This window comes from Daucus carota, chromosome 3 (genome assembly GCF_001625215.2).
Source record: "Daucus carota subsp. sativus chromosome 3, DH1 v3.0, whole genome shotgun sequence".
Lineage (NCBI taxonomy): Eukaryota > Viridiplantae > Streptophyta > Magnoliopsida > Apiales > Apiaceae > Daucus > Daucus carota.
Genome location: NC_030383.2, coordinates 3676569 through 3689412, shown reverse-complemented (window position 1 = coordinate 3689412; position 12844 = coordinate 3676569). Strand labels below are relative to the sequence as shown.

The 12844-nt window shown below is 34.2% G+C and overlaps 1 protein-coding gene across 2 annotated transcripts; it reads right to left on the bottom strand.

Moving 5' to 3' along the window:
* Positions 1 to 398: 398 nt before the first annotated feature.
* LOC108213098 (GPI ethanolamine phosphate transferase 2) lies at positions 399 to 10302 on the bottom strand. Of its 2 annotated transcripts, XM_017384840.2 has the most exons (20): positions 9891 to 10302; positions 9770 to 9804; positions 8547 to 8668; positions 8370 to 8459; positions 8126 to 8245; positions 7961 to 8044; positions 7636 to 7713; positions 7179 to 7304; positions 7027 to 7110; positions 5945 to 5980; positions 5798 to 5853; positions 4868 to 5012; positions 4189 to 4633; positions 4011 to 4102; positions 3290 to 3833; positions 1469 to 1604; positions 1205 to 1246; positions 929 to 1094; positions 761 to 844; positions 399 to 653 (listed from the first exon to the last, which is right to left on the bottom strand). In XM_017384840.2, exons 1-20 carry the CDS (start codon positions 10157 to 10159, stop codon positions 555 to 557), a joined length of 2853 nt encoding a protein of 950 aa, XP_017240329.1. In that variant the 5' UTR covers positions 10160 to 10302; the 3' UTR covers positions 399 to 554. The 2 variants fall into 2 exon arrangements, with proteins under 2 accessions (XP_017240329.1, XP_017240330.1); XM_017384841.2 differs by lacking the exon at positions 9891 to 10302 and having other exon boundaries at positions 8555 to 8668; positions 9770 to 9788.
* Between the last annotated feature and the right edge of the window lie 2542 nt (positions 10303 to 12844).

The window sequence follows — 12844 nt, the reverse complement described above, 5'->3', positions numbered from 1 at the left end:
GTGCCCAGACAAAACAGGAAAAGGAATGCTTCAAAACTTCGCAAAAGAAATTACAAAGCTGGATAATTCAATGGAATTGCATCTAGCCGTTGAAAATTTGCAAATAACAGCTAATCTATTTTTTCTTTCAGCATCATTTCTCATCATCCATTATAAACAAATTCTGACAGGTTGAAAGATCATTACGAGTCTTTTATTCATCAGCCGACACCCGGATTTGAACGGGGAAAAGGAGTTGCAGTCCCCGCCTCACCACTCAGCCATATCGCCAAAATAGTAAAAATAAAATAAAAAATAGATGGAATTCCTGCTTAAGGGTGGATTGATGCGGAACAAGACAATTCAGAGAGTTGAACTGAATGTTCTAAGCAATTCAAATAAATGTTGAAAAAAAATCAGATACGAGCATAATACAAATTCTAACATTAAGATACTGTAAAATATACAACTGTCTTAAAAGATTGACATATTTTACAGTTCAATTTTGTATCTCAACTATCACCTTAAGCCTGTGTCTATATCTGCAGTATATCTTGTTACTCTGAGCAATTACGTCATTCAAAAATAAAGAGCGATGCCGCACAGATAAGAAAGTCTGTTAGAATGAGGCCGGCCACATCAAAAACGAATTTCGGAGCAAATAAACCCCATACCTGCGACAAAATCAAGCAAACAAATAATCAACACTATGAATTATGTAAAGATAAGCATGCAACAGGTTCATAATTATACATATGAGTTGCGAAGGAATTTAGAATACCATCAAATGTCTTCTTTGAATGGTAACACATATAATTGTAAAAGTGACTGTAATTGTCGTCACAAGGCCATACATTAGAAAAACCTGAAATATCAGTTAGTTAATTTTATGTAATAAAGAAATTACAATAAGTCAGACAATAAAGGACAACTATTAATATATGCTCACTTGAGATAATTGCATAAAAAGCAATCGTTTTGGATGCTTGTTTTGATTGAAGTCGTAGTTGTAGATAACAAGAAGGGGAAGTCCGAAAATTGGCAGGAGAAGGGAAAAGCCAAATGTTTCAATTGTCAGAAGAATTGCTTGCCGAATAAGGTTAAATTCATCAAACCTAAAAGTGAAGGCAGAGAAGAACACATTCATTAACCGCAGCTCAATAAGGAGGTCCATGAGCAAAAAGAATCAGATAGAAAGGGTTAAGGATGTTTGAAATATACTCACCCGATAAATGCAGCAGCATAGCGGAGACCGTCAAAAGCACACCTACAGAATAGGAAATGATTCATGAATGAAACATAGGTGCACAGAAGATAAACATTTAGCTACAACTTGTAAGAAAAAACCGAAGATGTACAGCTGCAGGGGGGTCTTTAAAATGAAGGTGTGAGATGTGACAACTCTATACATCAGTAATTAAGCAAGCGATTGGGTTTATGGAATGCTGATAGCTAAACAAGAGAAACTTGTAAAGTGAAGACACCTTACCAGTGACCAGTGCCAAAAAAGAGACATGCTGCTAATAGGCTCCACTGTGTAACAGAAGCAGAATACAAGGATATAGTTCCATACTTGCCATTGTTGGAATTCTGTTCCATGCCCTGCAACCTCAAAATGAGCCAACCTAGACAGACAATATACACATGTTATACCACCGAGTCTGAAATATAAAATGTATACATCTTTTAGATTTCACCAAATATTAATACTAATATTTGAAGACTCCTAAAACACACATGAAAGTTATAAAGAAACCAAGCATCAAAGTAAGCTCAAAACAGTTGCAAAGAACAGAAGCTCGAACACAGACCTCCTTAAAATTGCATTAGGAAACCTTGACAGCAGAGATATAAAAATGTTCATTTATATGTCAACATTATGCAACTTGATGTTACTTTCTTTTTCTTTCAAAGTTAAATTTGAACCTTAGTACTGGTATTCAAGACACCAACCTTGAAAGTAGACCTCAAATCCTCAGGGATTTGTGAGCTTCTAGATATATGATTTACAAGTTGAATGATTACAAGGTGCACAATATTATTACACTTGGTGGTTAAGGTACAGCACTCGCATATAAGGCTGAAGTCTTTCCTTAAAAGGTTAAATCTTTAAGTGAGTCACTACTTATTTAGGAAATAGAAAGAGCTTACTAGCGGCCTTCAGGATACTGGGCGGGTTAAGAGGAGCTGCCTCAAATTTCGTGTTGAGGACATGGGTCTTGTCTGTTACGCCCTCCGTCCCTTCCATTTCTTATCGAATGGGTTGGGCACGGAGGTTAAGAAATACTCCCTCCGTCCCTTTTTAGTGGTCACATTTCTATTTTTGTTGGTCAAATTGACCAAGTTTTGACCAAAGATTATAAGTCACCCTTTCATTATTTTAAAAAACTGAAAATTACATCTTAAAGTAGATTAAAAGTTATTTCCGATGACATATTTTTTTTATTTTTTCAATTGATAAAATATTATTAAATTTCAGTCAAACTTTGGTCAATTTGACCGGCACAATACCAAATGTGACAACTAAAAAGGGACGGAGGGAGTATGTATAAAGTAGTGAAAAAGAGAAAGAAAAAGTGGGTGAAGTGGTGGGACCCATTAATTTTTAATGTATAAAAAGAAGATAGTGGAGTAAAAGTAGTGTGAAAAGTGGAGAAGTGGTGGGACCCATTGACTATTTTTGGTAAGTTTTGAAATGTAAAGGATTGGATGGGACATCCCAAAAAGGAAAGTGTAAAGAAATGGTCGGGACAGAGGGAGTAGTAAATAGCATCGAAAAGGACAGTACCACACCCGAAGTATGAAGTTTCATACTCTTTATGGGTGGTGGTGTCAGGATCCAAACCTACAAGAGGCTACTTAATTGATACTCCTGCTAGTCAAAGAGAGAATAAATCTTTTAGCTGTGAAATTAGATTGCTCTATTATATACGGTACCCATAGCTAATAAAATGGTATAGGGTCCTGTAATTAAAAATCTGGGTTTCTTAGTGCAATATTTTTGCTTATTTGTTTATCGTTCCTCGGTGCAAATTTAACAAACTTCCTCCTTCTTGGGATACCAAGGTTCTTATATCATAGGTTACTTCACAGTCTACGTTACCCGGACTCTTCATTTTGCCTCGAGTACCCGTGTCGGACACTCGACACTCGGACATGGGTATGGACACTCCGACACTTATTTTAGGCCAAAAACATGTGAAATTAGCAAAATATTGCCGAGTCCGACACTCGGACACGTATCCAGTTTGGACACTTTCAGCCGAGTCCGGGTAACATAATTCACAGACGAAAAGGTGAAGATGAGTACCTCCTGCTATTGAAGCCAAAGCAACAAAAGCACCTTGCTTTCCAGAGAGAACAATGACTGTTGAGCTCCAAGCTGATAACATAGCCACTGTATTTAACAATATGCCATCTTTCCAACCTGTAAGATTCTTTCCTCTTACAAGTCGACCAAGTACAAGAGACAATAATTGAGCAACACCAATGGCATATATCATCCGAGGAATAATATTTGCTTTAATGCCTATATGTGAAAAACTTATTAGGTCACTTTCTAATATCCACTGCACCCCAATGAGCATATAACTGAATATGGTTCCCTTTATAACATATCTTGTAATGCTTGGACAATATCTGTGAGCCATACTCTTGTGCAGCAGGTAGGCTAATATGGTCATGGCCAAAATGGGCACAATTTCAGTAATATAAGTCCCTACGGAAGAGCCTTTATCGATACGAAGTATCCAAGAAAGATGTACCGTGAGCAATGAAGAATTAGTAGCCTGCTTCGACAACCCAAGTTCAATAGTAAATCTGAGGATGGAAATTAGCAGTATAAAGGCAATAGCCTGCAGAGACATTGAAAACAATTTAGGCACCAATATATTATCCAAATACATTATGAATATAGGCACTAAGAAATAGCAGTTTCAGCAATATTCTTTTATGGAATTATCAACGTCGGAAGATGGGATGGGAAAACAAGTTAACAAGAAAAATCAGTAAATATGACACTGAAAACCTACTTCTGTTAGCAGCTTCTTATTCAGAATTGAAGAGCGTAAGCATAGTATTGCTGTAGTAGCCAAAAGAAAAGCTGCCACTTTACCTTCTTCCACTGACAAAAATAAAGAGACCACGCAAATGAAGAAATTGGTAAAAAGCATAACAGAACATGTCAAGTAATATATGATTAGAACTTACAGATGTAACTGTTTGAAAGAACACTGCATGCACGGATTGCCACAAAAAGATAAGCAAATATCGCATTCAAAGACATTCTACAACTGCCATTGGATACAGATGACGCTTGTTGCAGATTTTCTAGCCTCTTAATGACAAGAAAATGGATGGCTATTGAAATCAACATGAAACCAAACCCAATAGCCATTATCTCCAAATTGAATTCAGTCCATTTTGTGCGGGCTAACTCTGCAACACTTGCCAAGAATTTATCATAAAGATCAATCTGCCTCTTGAGATCAGTTACTGATGAATGACAGCTTTCAACTTTATATTGAACTGAATCATTTACTCTATTAAAATTGCTCTTCTCTGCTTGAGTATACATTTCTGTTACTTGCAACAGGTCCTCCTTCGAAAATCCAATAACTGAAGAAGCTGAATAGACATCAATGTACTTTTTCACCTACAAACGAAAGTATGAGAAAAACTGATCTAGTTATTTATTGGCTATTGCAGCTAACCCCTCACCCCCTTCTATATCATATTTACTCACACACACAACGCCACCTCAAAGATACCATCTTGATACAATTGGATTGGTGACAAGTTAACAAATTTAACGCTTAGTTGTCAGAAAAATTAAGAGAAACACAATTTTAAAATCTCAAATTTGGTCTTCAAATAAAATGCCAATCACCTGCCAGGAATTGATGCACAGTGCATCAACATAATTGTGCATCCAAGCTTCCTTATCTGTCTGTTGGCAGTTACCCTCAATGTGAGTTTCTCGATTCCATGTACCAGGACCCAAGGCATACAATACTGGATTAATGCGCCCAATACTGAAATGAAATGGCATCATGTGCAATTTAAGTGAGCAAAGTTGCCTGGATTTTAAAATTAATATGACCAAAAAGCACTAGGGAGTACATACAAAAACCCCTGACTTTATGAGACAGTCAAGACAGTTATACTTTGACTGTATATGTGATGGTTCCAGACATTAAATTACGGGTCATATTGTGTAACTATTGCAGTTTGTAGGGAAATTTACATGGAAATGTGGCTGAGCACAATTAAACAACCAGAAAATAAGTCAGTTATGCAATGCCAACAAATTGTTCGGTTTCTAGGCTCTAAATACTTGGAGGTTCTAGTCAACAAGTCCATCACGAGAATTGATAACAGTATACCACGAACTTGGATTAATCATTAACCAGGAGATCGGAGTAAAATATTCATAATACCTAATATTGGTGAAGCAAATGCTTGTGTAATTTGAATATCCTCAAAGGAAATGATATTATTTAGCCCTTTAAAAGTTGTAATAAAAATAGAATATATACTCCCTCCATCCCACTCATCATGTTCACAATCAGACTCCCACCTTTTATTCAATCATATTAAACAAATGAATAGTTACCAAAATATTTATTTATATTTTCATATAAATTAGCATTATTAACCCTTAATTTACCATATTAACTAAATATGGACAATAGTCTTGGGACAGACAGAATAGGAAATGTGGTCGCAGTGGATGGGACGGAGGGAATCCTAAGGTGTAGGTGACGTCCAACTTCAAAATGGAGAACATGAAACTTATCATTGACAAACATTTATGTACCTTCCATATGGAAAAGGAACACCAAGCAGTGCCGATAATGTAGCTGCAAAATCAAGCTGCAAATTAACTTGAGTAAGTGTTCGCCAAAACCAAACATAGATAGTCATCCTCATTGCAACACATAATCCACATAGGAACCAGTCATACCTGTTCAATGAAGTCAACGCAGACCTCTCTACCAGCCTGACAAACAAGGCATATTATTTTTAATAATATTGAATTAAATATGGACTCGATAGAACCACATTTGCACAAAAATCACCATCACTCCTACGGTAGTCAAGGGTAATGTTACCTAAATTATTTTGCAGATAATAAATTACTGAAACCAGAAGTTATATAGAATTTGAGTGTCAAAGTCATGCAAATTTTAGCATGCATCTCAATGGACTAATGGAGAACGCTTACGTACCAAACCCAAACTTCAGTCCCGTTTAGAAATTTCTATCTTAAAGAACATAGTAAAAAAAGCACAGGTTGGCACAATTCAATTTCATGAGAACAATCAAATGGCATTCTGCATCACTAATCACATACTGTTATCTCTTACCCTCAAACTTTCATTAATATGACACTAATGTAATATTTTTGGTGCAAATATGGGATGACAGAGTTCACTAGCATGTGACAGAAGTACTATTAGCCAAAAGCTTGAACAGCTTAAGTTTTCGATTTATCCTAATTCCCAATTATACATAATGTAGGTTTTTCAAAAGAAAGAACACGAGGAAAAAGTGGGGAAAATAAGTTTAATCAAACCTAGGAAGTACAAAACAAAGACCATAACAAAAATAGAAAAATTTCCCTTCACAGTCACTCTGACGATTTAGATCCAAGAATGCACTTTGAGGCCTAACTGAAACAAGGAACAAGGCCACATGACACATCATATTGATCCAAGTGTCTACAGGTGAAAACCCCATACAGGTAGTTAACCTACACTTGTGAGCTTTCTATAAACCAGAAAAATTATAAATTTCTCTTTAGGTACTGAGTTGAAAATTTACAAATTTCTCCCTAGGTACTGCGTTGGGTAAAAATTTATAACTACAGAGGTAATACTATAAGATAGACCATCAATAGAAGTTACAAACACAATTGAGCTTTATTTTTCCGTAAGACGATAACCGTTTCCAGAAACAACCAAAGAACTATGTTTTCTTATCCAACATATAATTGACACACAAAAAAATGCACATAGATACCCAGGATAGAGGAGAAAGTAATACCAAATCTAGTTTGCAATATGAAGTATCAAGTTCAGTCGAAGCAGGTGGGGGCTGCATACTCATAGCAAATATTGATGTTTCAACCTGCAATAGAGGTTTCAAATTAATTTGACACCAGATTGAGTTTCTTAGGAGCACAATAAGTACTACACCTCCTCCGGACTCCCTCCTCCATGATCTCCATTCAATGTTTGCCCATGATCACCCATCACTAGAAGCAATGTATTTTCATGTAAACCACCTGAACCAGACTGGCTAACGAGCACGTCCACGACTTTCTGAAAGAAGGTAGTGGGAAATTTATCATGATTTGAAAACAATAGAAATTATATTTTAGGTCAGCTAAATCCTTCAAGGCAAAACTCCCATGCCAAGACTTATCCATGTAACCTCAAGGCCCTATAATATCCAATATGTAGTTCCAATGCTGCTAAAGTAGTGGCAACTTAAATTAAATAATAAGAAAGTATATTATATAAAAAGTGGTATATATGATGTGCAATATCAACATATACTTTTATGATTTTTCTTGTAGAAATTTTCTTACTCTACTCTTACACTGTGTCAAGGACTCATGTCTTCTTAGACTGTAAACCCTTAAGGACTTACCTCTAAAATATTATTGTACTGCTCCAGCTTGTCAATCATTGGGGTGGAATCAACACCAAATATATGTCCAGCATGATCCTAATTGAAAGTATCAGAACACATAATAAAATAAAGTGATAAACACAATGACATGTTTGCTTCTAATATAGTCATAGGTAGAGCATAGTAGTTGGGAGGAAACCACAGCAATTTAAAAACAATACCGAGGGCCCGGGAGTGGCGAGAGATATGTAAGTTGTAAAAACCAATATCTCAAGGTACACGTTGCTATTAGACGAGATATTGATTATTTATTCTCACTTCAAGAAAGTACAAGAAAACATACCACACCAAGATAATGTGCTATTAGAACATCCCATTCTTTTTCATACAAAGTTGGAAACAAGTGCTCAGTGCACCCATTGTCCACCTGAAAGAGTATTATTGTGACATTAGGTCAGAAAATATAAACATTAGATAAATAAAACAAATCAGGCAACTCGGTGCATACTGTATCCAGATCTTTAACATTGAAAGAGGGGAAGGGATAAGATTTATTAAAATGATGAGGAAAACACTGCAACCACGTATCATCGCCCATCATCACTACTCGTTTTCCATTCTGAACCAACTGTTAATGGAATCAATATTAGAAATATACATATACTAACTGGTAAATAAACAATAAGATATAAACAGTATACAGCATATGATTATAGCCATGACTGCATTAATAACAACATTGATGATAGAACCTGATGTATCAAATTGTCTTCAACAATTGCTGGAGCACCGAAGCTATTCCCCACGTCGATAAAAGTGGGAAGCCCACCAGTTGTCAACCCCTGAGTATAACAATTAGGACCCTTTTAGATGCATATGTATGCCCTTAGTCTCATGCAGAACACAGAGAATACATAGAAATTTTAAACCTTCATACGTTGCAAGCTGGTTGTCGGTGGATCTGCAATAGCTTTAAAAATCTTTGCAGAAGATCCTAATTGAGATGTTAATTTATGTAGGACTTGTAACTTATCCATCCATGGTTTTTTCTCTGCAAGTATTATGTACGCAACATTACAAAAATGTGTATACAGTTATTTATGCTTGAAATGGGCAGAGTAGATTTCCTAAAAGTTTCAATGAACTTGAACACATTGTCTTATACTCTTATTATATATTACAAAAGACAAAAGTCCTTTTTGTGAAACAGAAACTGTTAGAAAAATATAACTCTTCTTCGTAGAAACAGGGAGTGTCATTAATTTAATATATGTTGTGATAACTCATATATTCATATTATGAATGATGAGTCAAACATCTGCAGTTGACTAGTATACACAGCAGAAATTAAGTTTCACATATTTAATATAATGCTGTACATTTGTCATTTGAGGTGGCTTGATCAACATTAGAAAACCATGTCATCTACAAATGCTGTGGCAGAAAATTAAAGAGAACAACACATTTGTGGCAGAAATGTCAGCTGATATATGTTATACATTTTTAATAAAAGATACATATGATGGAGGATTTCTTGATAGAAAGAAAATATATAGGTAAGAATTTAAATACGTGTTATAGAGCAACAGATAATTAATATCACCTAACGTCGCTAGTTGGCTACCACCTTCAAGACAGTTGTATTTTATGAACATTATTCAATATATATGGAATTTTTATTGTATTGTATGCTCTCTGTATATCGTTTGAACTAACTTGTATTGAAACTTCTGATCGTATAATACATTGTTTTTAGTGTATTTTGTGCTCAATATTTTCCGACCGAATATGAAAAATAATATCATGGCACTCAAAAGGTTCTACATCAAATCAGCAGCTAAGTATACAGAGTACAATAGGCATTGTCAAAAGAGCCATCTACTACAACCTAATAAAATTACAGTTACCTTACTGTCAAATATAATTACAGTTCACTATTCCTCTTTGCACACACAAACAACATATATCATTAGCTTAATCACAATTCAGCATACTAGTTAAGCAAATAATTTAATGACTAACAAGAAGAGACAAACATAGCTGAAATAAATCAATAACATTCGCAATTCAGAATACTAGCTAAGCAAATAACTTAGCGACTGATAAAACGACAAACATGACAGTACAAAACGAAGTCAAAAGCACAATGTACCTTCAAAAAAGGTACTCGGAGCAACAAAATCAAACCTGCAAAACAATCAAACCAACGCAATAAACACAATAATCACACTATTAACTACAAAACACAAACACAAACAGATTCAGAACAATGCCTGAGAGCATCGAGAACAATTATAACAACACGATCAACCGCAGGCTTAGTCCAGCATTTCCCCAATCCACTCTCCTGGTTTCTGAAACACGGAGACTCGAAAACATCAGAGCACCGGCTGAACTGCGAGAGCTCGGTCCGAGTAAGTAAGAAACCGCTAGTGAACAACACTATAGCAATGCAATGGAGTAACAGAATCGATAAGAAGATCGAAAACGCCCAATTTTTGCTTCCCCAATTCTCGCTTCTCCACAGCTCAAAAACAGCCATTGATTTGATGTGTATGTAATTAAGCTAGAATTGAATCATACGGGAGATTGTAATCAGTTGATTAGGTCAAATTGTTAATCTCATCTTGCATTTCAAACTCATGTTAACACTTGCCAGTATACGCAACTAGTTGAGAACCGCGCGTTGCGGCGGCCTATAAAAATTATATTAACGATTCAATATTAATATTTGTAGAATGTAATAATTTTGTGGCTGTCTATAAAAAATATATTAATGATTCAAAATAAATATTTGTAGGATAAAATAAATTTTATACGATAAAAATCTTGATGTAATACCAATACTAATATATAAAATTGTAAAATTAGACTATAATTCATGGTGAAAAATTGAAAATAAATTTCTACACGTAATTAACAATTCAAAGAACGACGAATCTTAATTTTATTTGTGTTTTTTTTTATAAAAGTAATCATGTTCTTACATTGTCACCTTCCTCCAATTTTTTTGGATTGATTGTGCACAAAAAATCTAACTTAAATCCGTGAGATAATGATCTATAACTACCCTTATTTGTAACAACCTTTAATTTTTTAATACTATATAAACATCCTTCACTTAAAAGTTGCTTAAACGGAGCAATTTTTGATATTTTTCATCCAAAAATTCCAAAAAATTAGAAAAATAGAACGGAGCGATGTGAGAGGCGCCACCTACACGCCCCTCGCTTCTCCTTTATATAAGTATATTAATTTTCATGTATAGCGGTCTATAATGCATGAATAATATTTTCCTGTATACAAAGTAAACCATATAAAAATTAACAACAACAAACATGTCTGATGAACAAAACAAATATTATAAAAGAATAACCAACAAACATACATCACTAATAGTTAATATATTGATATCATCCATTAATATTATGTCAATTGTCAAGACTATATTCTTCTCCCGTGTTTGGATTTGTCGACTCCCACATAGTGGTTCATAACTACCTTTGCTTGCAACAACCTTTATTTTTTCAATACCGTAAAAACATCCTTTACTTATCGTTGAAGAAGAACGGCACCACCGACTTAGAAATCAAGCAAGAGAACTATCACGAGAGAGAAATAGGGTTGTGGTATTGAGAGAGAGAAGGTTGTGTTTAGATGATCCAGAACCCTACAACCTATAGGAGTATTTATAGGTGGAGAGAGATGTGTGTGCTACTCTTTCCCATAATTAAATATTCTAAAACAAAATCAGATTAAAATTTTCAAGCTACTATATTCCATAAATAATCTACTCTTTCCCATAATTAAATATTTTGAAACAAAATCAGATTAAAACTTTCAAGCTACTATATTCCATAAATAATCTGAAACAAAATCTGATTTTCATCTAAAAATTCCAGAAAATTAGAAAAATAGAACGGAGCGATGTGAGAGGCGCCACCTACACGCCCTCGCTTCTCCTTTATATAAGTATATTGATGATTAGATATTTTATACAAATTAACTTTAAAAAAATTATCATATTAAAATTAAACTAACAATATTAGTAGAAAAATTAATATGTTAATCAATCTCGGGAAATTCATTTATTTTGATAAAACAGACTTAAATGTCTTGTTAAATATAAAAATAAATATGTTTTTTGAATCGTGGTGTATTTTGAAAAAAATATTATTTATATTAAAATAATCTTATGACAAAAAGATTCCTATTAATTTATCTAATGGTTTTTAAACACAAGTGTTAATAAAGTATTTATATTATGCCAATTGTTTCATATCTTCAGAAATTAAGAATATACGTTATTTTTGCTTTGTATACTAATATCTAAATAATAAATTTTAGGAGAGTATTTATTGGAATTTTTAAAAGGTGTATGTATTTAATGTGCATTCAACTCGGATTCAAAAATTTTAAATTGCACCACAAAATTTGTTAGTAAAATATCATTGATTTTAAATTATGTTTAAAAATCTGATAATATTCGATTGAGATTATTTTAAATCAAATATAATTTGATTATATTCAAATGTTGATGGATTTTCTCGATATTTCATAAAATGATGAATTTTGTGGGGTGTTGATGCCACAATTTTCAAGAAAATGGCATGCTATCACCGGCGAAGAAGATGACACCAGCCTATCATTTTACAGTTAAAAATGCTAGATCTTGCGGCGTCTATCCTCTTTTTATTTTTTAACGCTACATGATTTAATGTTTTGAAACTGTAAACATTATCTTACACGGCGTCTTACTCTTAAAACGCCATATCGTTTGTTTTTCTGTGCAGTGTTATATTCTATTGTCTTCTTTTATGAATCAAAACGCCATATTATCCGACGTTAATAAATGATATTTTTTGTCATTTCTCCTAATTTTGTTTTTTTTCTTTGCATCATCTGTGGGTTTTGTGACTACGGGGACATTTTCTCAATTTTGTGAGATTATTCTCAATTTTGTGAGACTATTTATTATATTTTAGGTTCTTTTGAATCACATCAAATGCATGAAAATTTGAAATGTCATGCTTAAATCCTCAAAGTTTCATATTAATTGACGACGCTGCCTGTGTACTAGACTGCTCCATTCTCTCTCAAAACCCTAATGAGAGTTCGCCGCCATTCATAACTATCATCCTTCTTTCACCGCCTCCTTCTTCCATCAAAACCACATCCATCCCATCCATCCTCTCATCCCGTTTCCTCCATTTCTATATCTTTAATT

Coding starts and splice junctions, on each gene's coding strand:
- LOC108213098 (XM_017384840.2), bottom strand. CDS start 10,159: ATGGCTGTTTTTGAGCTGTGGAGAAGCGAGAATTGGGGAAGCAAAAAT. Junction 8,669..9,769: donor TCCGAGTACCTTTTTTGAAG/GTACATTGTGCT, acceptor TAATACTTGCAG/AGAAAAAACCATGGATGGAT. Junction 1,605..3,289: donor TTTGGCTTCAATAGCAGGAG/GTACTCATCTTC, acceptor TTGTCTGTCTAG/GTTGGCTCATTTTGAGGTTG.